At 46.4% G+C, this 12,882-nt stretch overlaps 1 protein-coding gene across 1 annotated transcript in view; it reads left to right on the top strand.

The window, feature by feature from the left end:
• The window catches only part of SEC63 (SEC63 homolog, protein translocation regulator), a 620,356-nt gene that overhangs the window by 494,630 nt on the left and 112,844 nt on the right, over nt 1-12,882 (top strand). The window contains exon 18 of the mRNA XM_069235447.1: nt 6,564-6,665. Coding sequence (XP_069091548.1) covers nt 6,564-6,665 — 102 coding nt within the window. The remainder of the gene's footprint in view (nt 1-6,563; nt 6,666-12,882) is intronic.

Here is a 12,882-nt window from a genome sequence, read left to right as displayed (position 1 = left end):
CATCCATCCTCTCAAAGGTTGCAGTTTATTGGAGTGATAATTGTCCCTGAAAACTGAGCATTTCCACCATTTTACGAATGCACCATATCAGACTGATGATGTCCATGTTTGCGAAAACCCTGTGGGAATCTCCTGGTCCCTTTTTTTTTTTTTTTTTTTTTTACAGTTTAGAGAGATCAATATCATGCTGCTTTCTTTGAACACACATACATATTTGCAGATAATGCTGTTGCAGTTGGCACTTCAATAGCAATGGAAAACATTTTATGGAAACCTGATCTAGCTCTCTCCATTGCTCACACTCAAGTGGTAGTGGAGTCCCTCCAAGATATTAGTTGGAGAGTTATCCTGAACCTTCAGACCAGAGATGGCTGTGAAAATTGAAGGACGTTTGCAGGCTTGGAGAATGAACTGGGGCACTTAACGATCACACTTGATGGTCCCCTCAAGAGATTGCTTCATAACAACCATTTAATATTGAGAGCAGTAAGACTTGCATTAAAAGCCTTTCTTCTACTGACACAAGGAAAACATGGCCAGATTTTGGCAGGCTGCTGTGTGTGTGGGATGTGTATATGTATAAATAAATAAATAAATACACACACACACACACACACACACACACACACACACACACACACACACACACACACACACACACACACACACACACACACACACACACACACACACACACACACACACACACACACACACACACACACACACACACACACACACACACACACACACACACACACACACACACACACACACACACACACACACACACACACACACACACACACACACACACACACACACACACACACACCAGCTCGTCTTGCGGAGATCCAGAACATGATAGCAGATTGCCTATGCTTACTGATTTCCCAAGACAACACAGTGGGCATTTTAATGAAGTGACGGTACAAACTTTTCCAATCTGGGGTGAGCCAAACATCTCCTTAGGATACATGCCAACAAGAAATGTCTGAAGCTTTGCTCAGTGAAGCCGTGATGATTAAACTCGGTTTTGTGGGCATTTTGTAATCCCTGTTTTCCCCTGATGCAGAGAATATTTCAAACATTAAAGCAGCTGAAGGCTCCTGTGATCCTTATTGCTCTAGACTGGCTTGATACCTAGGTTATTTTCAGCTCATTTCTTAATTTCTGTGACCCATTCCCCTAGAAGACAACATCTAACTTAACAGCACAGAGGTCATTTTATTACCCCAAGTAATGAGATGCTCAGCCGTCATGGCTAAAACTGTTGCCTCACCCTCTGTATACATGTATTACTGCTGTGTGGTTTTCGCCAGACTTCAGTTAATAACAACATTTGATTCCAGAATAGTGAATTTTCAAAGCATTGTACTCAATAATTAATTGTGATCATTTAACACTGAGGTTTTACCTGTGCACATCCTTTCAATTAGTTGTTTCTCTTGCAGAGAGGGGTCTCAATGAACAGATAGTAAATGGGTACTGATTGCCTGACCAAACGTCTCTTTTCAAGGCACAAGTTGTGTCCAGATTCTTGAACAGTCTTCAAAACAACTGCTCACTTACTTTTTCTAGGATGTCTTTGTGGCATCTTAATCTGGTTCTGAATGTCTGCATGGAACTCCCATTATTTTTTGCCCTTTTACATTTCTTAAGGGCAAGGTGCTGCTATTTGTGGTTATCATATCTGTGAGAATAGTAGAATAGCATCGCCTTTTACTACTTCTTTAAAAACAAGATAACATTAAGAGTGTAACCTTTTTTTATTTTATTTTATTGGAGATAGTTTCGGCTTTAATCGGTTCCATGTTATTTTTTTTCTATTTCTTGCTTCCTCTGTCTTCCTTCAGTAAAGAGGCATGTTTGCACAGGTTATATATCACATTGTGTATTAATCATACTAAAGATTCTGGAGTGATGCCATTTTGTAGGCTTAGTGTCACAGACAAGTTAAAGCTGCTAAAGTTCATCAAATGACTATAACCGTGTTATGAGTTGTCACTCAACATTTCAACCAAACAGTTTGAGGACCATTCAGCTAGAGGAATGGTGGCTACCACCTAAAGCCTACGACCAATTTCTATTCAGACAATTTATCAGATAGCTACCTGCGCTTCTTTACACTCCTTGACTATTTGAATGCAGAAGATTCTCTTTAGACGCAGAGAACTTAGTGCATTCCAACTCTGCAGAGTTCTAGATTGAAGTCAACCACATATGTTGGTACTCAGTCATTCTCTATTCAGAGATGGTTTGGGAGTTGTTGAAATAAGGAATCTGTTGGGCCAAGTCTCCATTACAAAAATAAGTTAGGTTTGGTAACAGTCTTTGTAATGATCATGGAGTTTTCAACGGAATCTTCATCACAATCATCTGACAGATTTTTTTGCTATTCTTGGTTTTCCTTTTAGCTCTCCATACTATGTCCTAAGCATCCGAGGGTGTGTAGATAAAACAGGTGGGATTTACAACTCCAACCCATTTAGAACCTTATTAGGATCTGCAGGTATCACTGTCATTGAGGGTCGGAATCCTGTCAGGCGTTCAGACTTGGAAGTTGTGGGAGACTCCATATCTGTGAAAAAAGAACATTACAAAGGCAAGTAAGAATTTTAATTTGGAAGTTGAAGAGCATCACATGGTCTTAGTAGTGACTCAAGACTCCACCCAAATAAACACTTATATTTCTGCCTACATTCATGTGTTAGTAATAGCAACAAAGATTGGGGGATTGATTGTCCTCCTTCGTTAGGAGGTTCTATGCAAAGCACATCTTTTTAGTTAGGCCTCCGAAACATCAGAACCACGGTTCTATTTTCGTAACTTTTCTTGTTTCAACTTTTGCATAATTTCACTGCTTGTCTGATAGAGACTGCTAGTTTCAGATTCCTTACCTTTGAATTTCCCCACGTGTCAGACTGGATCCGGAGATTATTTCTTCGAGCAGTACTCCTGCGCGCCGTTAGGTGGTGCCGGTCGACTCCGCGGATGTCATTGGCGTCATAGTTGCCGTGATGACATTGCGGTTTTATATGGATTCTACCCCAGCACGCTGACGTCATTTCTTTTCTTTCCACGCCAGCCTACGTGTGGATCCGGAGAAGAGCTATCCCCGACAGAAGTGCTTCAGCCTGGGGCCTCCAGCTCGGAACCCCTTCTTCCATTCAACGAAGCACTTACGGACGTCCTACTGGGGACCTGGTCACCTGTCTGAGGATCATTTGGCACTTCTCCTTGAGGAAGTCAATGTTCTCCTGGCCATGGGGGGCCCCCTGTGCATGTAATAGGTTGTGGTTGCTATTCCCGCTACTTTCTGGTGCCCAAAAAGGACATGGGTTTTCGCCACGTCATAGACCTATCTTTTCCTCAAGGAGGAAAAGGTCAAGATTTTAACCCTGGTGGTAGGTCACAAGCACTTTCAGTTCACTGTGATCCCCTTTGGCCTTACCAGTGCCCTTCGGGTGTTCACAGAAGTAATGCTAGTGGTTGCAGCTCATCTGCGTAGGTTAGGGGTCCCAGATTTCCCCAATCCCCAAAGATGACTGGCTGTTGAAGGCAGACACACCCCAGAAAGTTGTCTCCCGCCTCCAGACTATGGCGAACCTCCTGCATTCACTGGGGTTCACTATCAACGTGCCGAAGTCACACCTGACTCCCTCTCAGATGTTCCTTTTCATTGGAGCTGTTCTAGACACAGTGCAGTTTCGGGCTTATCTTCCTGAAAAGCGAGTCCAGGATATTTGGGCTATGATACCGATGTTTCAGCCTCTATCTTGGACTTCGGTGAGAATGACTGAGGCTGCTGGGCCTCATGGCCTCCTGCATCCTGCTGGTCCAACATGCCAGATGGCATTTTTGCAGGCTCTGCAGCGGGACCTGAAGTTCCAGTGGGCAGTGGGAATCTCTTCTACATGGTTCAGATCACGGAGGGGGTTGTCGAATCCAGATTGGGTCAATAGCAGATCCCTCTCCCTTCCCAACCAGATCTCACAGTAGTGACAGATGCATCACTCCTGGGATGGGGCGGGCCTCTGGTCTCGGATGGAGTCTGGGCTCTACATCAACCTTTTGGAGCTCCAGATGATCCAACTTGCATTGAAAGCATTTCCTCAGTCTCTCAAAGGGAAAGTAGTACAGGTGTTCACCGACAACACCACTGTCATGTGGTATTGCAACAAGCAGGGTGGAGTAGGGTCGTGGACCCTCTGTAAGAAGGCTCTTCGCTTCTGGGCATGGCTGGAACATAGCATTTCCCTGGTGGTTCAACATCTGGCAGGCTTTCTGAACGTCCGAGCAGATGAAGTCAGCCGTCGATGCATAGTCAATCACAAATGGAGTCTCCATCTGGAGGTGGCCCAAGGTCTCTTTCATCAGTGGGGAGAGCCTTGGTTAGATCTGATCGCCTCCACAGAGAACGCGCAATGTCAGCTGTTTTGCGCGTTGGAGTTTCCAAGGCGGCACTCGCTCTGCAATGCTTTTTGTCACAAGTGGAACTAAGGCCCCCTGTACGCCTTCCCGCCAATACCACTTATGCCCAGAGTTCTGTAGACGATCAGGCAAGACCGGGCCTAAGTAATCTTGGTGGCTCCGGACTGGTCACGAAGAGTCTGGTATCCAGAGCTCTTGAGCATGGCAGTCGATCCTCTGATCAGACTGCCCCTTTCGGAGGATCTTGGGTTGCAGCAGCAGGGGAAGGTTATCCACCCAAACCTGTCCAGTCTTCGCCTCCTTGCGTGGAAGCCAGGCATTCCTCCACCAAAATGGTATACGCCTGTCGTTGGAAGAAATTTGTGGCATGATGTAACAACAAATCTGTTGATCCCCTCTCTGCACTTCACTCAGAGGTTCTCTCTCTTGCCCAGCGTTATTTGTTTGCCATCTCTGCCTTCTTAAGGCTACCAGATCACCCTTATCTCTTCAAATCTCTTGTTGTGAGGTTTCTTAAAGGCCTCACTCATATGTTTCCACCGGTTCATCATGCCCCAGTGGGATTTGAACTTGGTCCTCACATACCTTATGTGTGCCCCTTTCGAGCCGCTCCACAACTGTCCTTTATGGCTCTTAACCCTTAAAACTACCTTCTTGATTGCCATCACTTCTGCTCGCAGAGTAAGTGAGCTTCAGGCTCTTTCTTCAAGGCCATCATTCCTAGCAGTGCATCCTGACAAAGTGGTGCTTCGTACCAGGGCTTCCTTTCTTCCCAGAGTGGTAACACCTTTTCACATAGGCCAATCTATCACCTTGCCTACTTTTTATGCACCCCCACATCCCTATCAGGAGGAGGAGAGACTCCACCGTCTGGAACAAAAAAGAACGTTGGCGTTCTATCTCGATCATCCAAAGAATTCCGGGTGGATGATTAACTCTTTGTGGGATATGTGGGTGCGAAGAAAGAGAAGGCAGAGCAGAAGAGGACCATCTCACGATGGGTAGTCCTCTGCATAAAGATGTGCTGCGCTTTGGCAAAAAAGCAACCTCCTGAGGGTTTGCACGCTCATTCAACCAGAGCAACTGCTGCTACCACATTGTTAGCATGCGGAGTTCCAGTCCTGGATGTCTGTCAGGCCGCAATGTGGGCATCCTCACCAAGCACTACTGCCTGGACTGTCGGGTCTGCAGGGACGGCTGTTTTGGCCGCTCGGTCCTGCAGGAACTTTTGATGTGATCTTAGTTTGCAGCCCGCCACCGGGGATGGTATTGCTTAGGTATCTATTCAAAGGTAAGGAATCTGCAAATAGAAGTCTCTATCAGATGTACAAGTTATTTACCTTTGGTAACGATATATCTGGTAGAGACGTATTCTAGTTGCAGATTCCTTACCAACCCGCCCATCCTCCCTCTCACTGCAAACTGTTTTCTGGGGACAGGTACTTACCCCCTAAGGGCCCTAGTTTTGGCACACCATTCTCAGTGTTCTTCATGGCTCCGTGCTACTGGCGTGGAAAGTCGTGAAAAGAAACTAGCCTCAGCGTGCCGGGGTGGTGCCTATATATGACAGCAACGTCATCACAGTGACCACACCGCCAACGACGCCCGCAGAGTCGACCGACGCTACCTAACATCGTGCAGGGATAATGCTCGAAGAAAATATCTCCAGATCCAGTCTGACGCCTGGGGAAATTCAATGGTGAGGAGTCTGCAACTAGAATATGTCTCTACCAGATATATTGTTAACGAAGATAAGTAACTTGTACATTAGTACTTGTTGTTAATTAAAATAAAACATCCTCTGAAAACACCCCGCCACAGAAAGGGAATTCACTCCATGACCTGTTTCTGCAGAGAAAACACAGGCAGAAACCCATACTCTGAGGCGCATTATGTGACTGAGCAAGTTTTTTTAATTGCTGGGTCTCTAAATATTTGGGCCAGAATTGTTTATTTACTTTTGATTGATAAGAGTGTTTGCCATTCATTGAAAAGATGGTCTAGTATTTAAAAACTCAAGATTAGCCTGCCTCTATAAAAGTGACATGGTTACTGTTTTGAATGGTACTGTACTGTGTACAAAATTACTTTGTTCAGAGATCTTTTTTCCATCTTGCTGCTTTCAACAGGAGTGGCAAGAACTGCAACAAAGTATACAGAGAAAAGAGCGAGCACTTTTGGAAACCAAATCAAAGGTTACACACCCTGTTTACAGTCTGTACTTTCCTGAGGTCAGTGATCTTTTTTTTTAACCTTAATACAACATTGAATTGGCATTTGGATATTCTATTTCATAATATGCTGCCTGGAGTTAAATCTCTATGGTGGTGCCATGTTTGAGGTTTGCCTTGTTTCTGGTGTATCTTGGCAGGAATGTATTTTTATTTGAATTAAAATGTTACATACTAAAACACTTAGTATGAGTAGACGTATTACAGATTTGCTTGCTTTGCACAATAGTACTATTTAGTGGTTGATCATTGAATTGGAATTTTATGTTTGCTCTGTAAATCCTTTGTTTTAAGATAATCTCAGCCAGTGTTTTGAGTCACATATTTTACACCCTGTCACAGTGCTGAGTGATGCTACTTGTATGTAAGTGGGTGTGAAATTGGTTGTGGGCAACACTGTTGAGTAATGTTCACAAGCAGAACAGAGTTAGCTTCTATCTTACCAAATACTTTAACGTCCAATAATTTTCAGCATAGAAGGCTTACGATGATCTGAGACACTGTACGGGTGCTTGGGTAATATAGGACCTTTCAGATTAAGTTGGCTTTCTGAGGTCTACATAAATCAGGCACACAGTAGAAAGCACTCAAAGAGGCAAGAATAAGCTAATTTAATGTTTACTTCTACCTATAGATTCCTCACCTGTAGAATAATCCGCAAGTCTCAGACTGGAACCGTAAATTTCAAAGCTCCCACGTCACCTGTAGTGGGTGGCAGTGTCATGTAGACCACAGAAGTGATGTCACCTAAATCAATACAGTGCCCACACCGCCATAACATCAGTTCCTTTTTTTTCCATGCCTTTGATGTGAACCTGGTGTAGAGGTAAAGACCAACGTCCTCACTGAGGTGGTTCTTCTGTCAACTCAATACTTCCATTTAATGGTGCCCTCCTTAACCCAGCCCTAACAGCATGTGACAGACCCACATTGGCTCTTGTGGTCACCGGTCTGGTGGCTAGATGTTACTGCCCCAGTCTAGGTGACCCACAGTTGCTTTGTACTCATCCCTCGCCTGGAAGCCTGGTAGCTCGAGTATAATGTTAATCTGAGCAGTCAGCATGTACCCTCTTTACTGGCCCTTTGGACAGGAAACCGAGGTGCCTGGAGGCCTAGGATAAGAAGATCTTTTCTACAGGAAGTATGGCACTATAGTCTCTGAATGCCAGTTGTCTCTGGCCTGCTAAAATGACACCCTTTGGAACATGGCTGAGATGCTTGTCCCCACGTTCTAGAAAATGTGAGGCTGCATTTCCAGTATGTGATCCTAGATGGGCAAAATGCCTCCCAGCGCAACATCAAATCTGACGTGGATGCTGCAGACCTGGAGGTCCAAGCAATGGCCCCCTCTGTCTCCATCCAGCTGCATGCTTGGTGCATACATCTAAGTTTTCTTAGGTGTTCAGCTAACCTTATGGACCTGCCATTTCACAATTCACGCCTTCTTGGGAGAAAAATCAGATTCAACACGTGAACGATTTAAGACCACTAAGGCTGTCCACTCCCTGAGGTAGCAATTGCCTCCTCCTACAAGGGACTATTGCCTATTCAAATGTTTTTTGTGGCTTTTCAGGAGGCTTCTTGTTTCGCCAACTACAGGGATTCAACCCCAAACCCAACAGCAACAAGTTCCATTTGTCAGGCAATACAAGGGCAAAAGTAAGGGCGGAGGTTGCATCCAGCAAACCCTCCCCCCGCACCCCACCACACCCCCAGGCAAGCAGACCAAGTTTGGTCCTCCAACTGCACTCTAAGCCTGTGGAGGGATGGATGTCCGGCTTCCTCCCAGCCAGCGTGGAAGGCCATTACATCGGATAAGTAGCTCCTCCATATTGTAGAAGGAGATTTCGCCCTTCTTTCAGGATCCTCACCCATTCCTCCCAGTACACCCCTCAACCACCACCATTTCTCCTTCACCTCTCCAGACCATTAGGTCATACCAAAAGAGGTGGCTCGATCCTGGACCTCAGGGAATTGAACCTCTTCTTCAAAAAGGGATGGTTCACACTTCTAACCCTACCTCCAGTGTTAATAGCATTGTAGCTTGGAGACTGAGTGGTGTCACTTGGCCTGCAGGATGCATATTTCCACATTTCATATCATATCAGACGTTCTTTCAATTTGGGTGGGTTTTATGCTCTACTAATTTGTGTTATTACCCTTTAGTTGCACTTTGGCACCTTGAGTCATCACAAAGGTGATGATTTTGGTTGCTGCCCATTTCAGGAAATTGAGCATCCAATTATTACCTTACCTGGATGACTAGTTAATCTAAACCAGATTGCCAGAGGGGGTGATATGTCATCTGCAATCAACTGCATCCCTCCTGTGTGACCTGAGCTTCTCAATCAATGAGCCCAAATCTCACCCGTGGCCCTACGAACAACTTTACTTCGTAGTGTTAATACTGGACACCACCCTTTTCTGCATCGTCCCTCCACCCCAAAGGTTAAAAAATAAACACACACACACACACACACACACACACACACTCTCTCTCCCCCTCTCTCTCTCTCTCCCCCTCTCTCTCTCCCTCCCCCTCTCTCTCTCCCCCCTGCAGTGGTGCCTCCACAGGTAGTGACTAAAGGAACGGTGGAATCTGTCAGTCATTCGTCATCTTCCCCAGGTGCTGCACTGGAAGGGGCTTGATGGAGGAACAAGGTGACCCTGAGTTGTAAGATGGTCTTCACTCCCACTTTGACTGATGTCTCCACCTTAGGTAGAGAGCATACCTGAAAGACCTCGATGTCAGCAGGTTCTTCAAGTAAACCTATTGGAAGTGTGGACAGTCTGGTTGGTGCTCAAGGCCTTCCTTCCCTCCATCCAAGGTCAGTCTATGCCAATCTTGACCGACAACACAACTTCCATGTGATACGTCAATAAGCAAGAGGGAAAAGGGTCCCAACTCCTTTGTCTGGAAACATTGAGACTGTGGTCTTGGACTCACTGCTTTGGGATCTGGCTTACTGTCAACCTGCTAGCTGGATCTCTGAATGTCAGTGCCGAAAGCCTGAGCCAAAGATATCTTTCCAGCTACAAATGACACTTTCTACCAAAGGTAGTTCAGGATATCATTGTCCATTGGGAAACTGTTCTTGTGGACTTATTTGCTACTTTGAAAAATGCTCAGTGCCAGCAGGTCTGCACCCCGGTATCCTTTAAGGGTATCCTTGGGGGACCTGTTTCAGTTGAAATGGAAAGTTCGATGGCATCTGTCGCTGTAGATACACATGGTATGCATGAGCTCGCCATCTGGTGTTGGGTCGGAGTGTTACAAGTTGTTTTTCTTCGAAGAAGTGTTTTCGAGTCACGGGACCGAGTGACTCCTCCTTCTGTGCTCATTGCGCATGGGCGTCGACTCCATCTTCGATTGTTTTCTTTCCGCCATCGGGTTCGGACGTGTTCCTGTCGCTCCGGGTTTCGGAACGGAAAGATAGCTGAAAACTGAAGATTTTCGACGGTATCGTTGCGATCCGGTTCGAGATAGACACATACGACGACGCGTTTAACATCGAAGCGCTTCGGTACCCTTCGGGGTAGATTTCGTCACCCCGTCGGGGCCTAGTCGGCCCGACCGCGTGGAGAACAACGCCGATGGAACGGACCCCGTTTCGATTCTGCCCCGAATGCCACAACAAATATCCTTATACGGACCTACACTCGGTCTGTAACCTGTGCCTGTCACCCGAGCACAGCGAAGAATCCTGTGAGGCCTGTCGGGCGTTCCGGTCCCGAAAAACTCTGCGCGACCGTCGAGCGAGAAGACTGCAGATGGCGTCCACGCCAAAGGAGCGTCGACAGTTCGAGACAGAAGAGGAACAGGAGGAATCCTTTTCCATCCAGGATTCAGACTCCGACGAGCTAGACTCTACAAAAACTGTGAGTAAGACGTCGAGATCAGAACTTAAAAAAGGAAAGAAGGCCCAGGGGACGCCACTGCCAACCGGCCATGGCTCCACCCAAATTCTCGGTGACCAACAATCGGCACCGAAAAAGGCCCATTCAGTGTCGAGATCGTCCGACTTCGGTCGAGACACCGGCACGCAGCCTCCTCAGGACCGAGAGAGTGCTAAACAGAAGCATCGACACCGAGAGTTTGGTGTCGACACGGATCGACGCCGAGACAGTGGCGCCGAAGACCATAGAGGCCAAGAATTTTCGGCACAGAAAAAGAGGAAGGTTACCTCGGAGCCGAAAAAACAATCAACAGGGTTTTCGGAGCCGAAAAAAGCGGCATCAGACCCTGTTTCAGGCTCCTATACTGAAGAGCATTCTATGTCTTCACAAATGAAGAAACATAGATTTGAACAAGAACTGCAATCCACTGACGTGGATCACACGCAAAAGCGTATCTTTATTCAGCAGGGGACTGGGAAGATCAGTACCCTTCCACCTGTCAAACGAAAGAGAACGCTTCAGTTTACTCCTCAGCAACAAACAGCACAAAAGGTAACACCTCCTCCCTCGCCTCCACCTGTAACTCCGGCTTCGCCAACTTACACCCCGTCACATTCGCCAGCTCACACCGCCATGAGCCACGATGACCCAGATCAGGATGCGTGGGACTTGTACGACGCACCAGTGTCTGATAACAGCCCAGACACATACCCAACTAGGCCATCACCACCGGAAGACAGCACAGCCTACTCACAAGTGGTGGTTAGGGCAGCACTATTCCATAATGTGGAACTACACTCGGAACAAGTAGAGGATGATTTTTTATTTAACACCCTCTCTTCAACCCACAGCTCCTACCAAAGCCTGCCGATGCTCCCAGGCATGCTACGCCATGCAAAGGACATTTTCAAGGAGCCAGTTAAAAGTAGGGCAGTGACGCCTAGGGTGGACAAAAAGTATAAGGCGCCTCCTACGGACCCTGTATTCATCACCTCTCAGCTGCCACCAGATTCTGTGGTGGTAGGGGCTGCCAGAAAACGGGCAAATTCACACACTTCTGGGGATGCACCTCCCCCAGATAAAGAAAGCAGGAAGTTCGATGCAGCCGGGAAGAGGGTTGCTGTCCAAGCAGCAAACCAGTGGCGCATCGCAAATTCACAAGCGCTGCTAGCGCGATACGACAGAGCCCACTGGGATGAGATGCAGCATCTCATTGAACATCTCCCAAAAGATCTGCAAAAAAGAGCAAAACAGGTTGTTGAGGAGGGTCAAAACATTTCAAACAATCAAATACGCTCCTCCATGGATGCAGCAGACACGGCCGCAAGGACCATTAATACGTCGGTTACCATCCGTAGGCACGCATGGCTCAGAACGTCTGGATTCAAGCCAGAAATTCAGCAGGCAGTGCTTAACATGCCAGTAAACGAAAAACTTCTGTTCGGTCCGGAGGTCGACACAGCCATAGAAAAGCTCAAGAAGGACACTGACACTGCCAAGGCCATGGGCGCACTCTACTCCCCGCAGAGCAGAGGATCTTATAACACCTTCCGCAAAACACCTTTTAGAGGAGGGTTTCGGGGTCAGGCCACACAAGCTAGCACCTCACAGTCTGCACCGCCCACCTACCAGGGACAGTACAGAGGAGGTTTTCGGGGCCAGTATAGAGGGGGGCAATTCCCTAGGAATAGAGGAAGATTTAAAAGCCCCAAAACCACTACCAACAAGCAGTGACTCACACGTCACTCACCCCTCCCACACAACACCAGTGGGCGGGAGGATACGTCAATATTACGAAGCATGGGACAAAATAACTACAGACACATGGGTCCTAGCAATCATCCAACATGGTTATTGCATAGAATTCCTGCAATTCCCTCCAGACATACCACCAAAATCACAAAATTTATCAAAATACCATTCACAGCTTCTAGAGATAGAAGTTCAAGCACTACTGCAAAAAAATGCAATAGAATTAGTACCAAGCACACAAATAAACACAGGAGTTTATTCACTGTACTTCTTGATACCAAAAAAGGACGAAACACTGAGACCAATTCTAGACCTCAAAGACGCATATTTCCATATACCAATACATCAATCACACAGGAAATATCTAAGGTTTGTATTCAAAGGAATACATTACCAATTCAAAGTATTGCCATTTGGTTTAACAACCGCTCCAATAGTATTCACAAAATGCCTAGCAGTAGTCACTGCACACATCAGAAGGCAGCAAATACATGTGTTCCCGTATCTAGACGACTGGCTAATCAAAACCAGTTCGCTCACACAATGCTCAAACCACACAAATCAAGTC

The sequence above is a fragment of the Pleurodeles waltl genome, chromosome 5 (assembly GCF_031143425.1).
Source record: "Pleurodeles waltl isolate 20211129_DDA chromosome 5, aPleWal1.hap1.20221129, whole genome shotgun sequence".
Classification (NCBI taxonomy): Eukaryota; Metazoa; Chordata; class Amphibia; order Caudata; family Salamandridae; genus Pleurodeles; species Pleurodeles waltl.
This window is presented reverse-complemented; position numbering and strand designations above follow the sequence as displayed.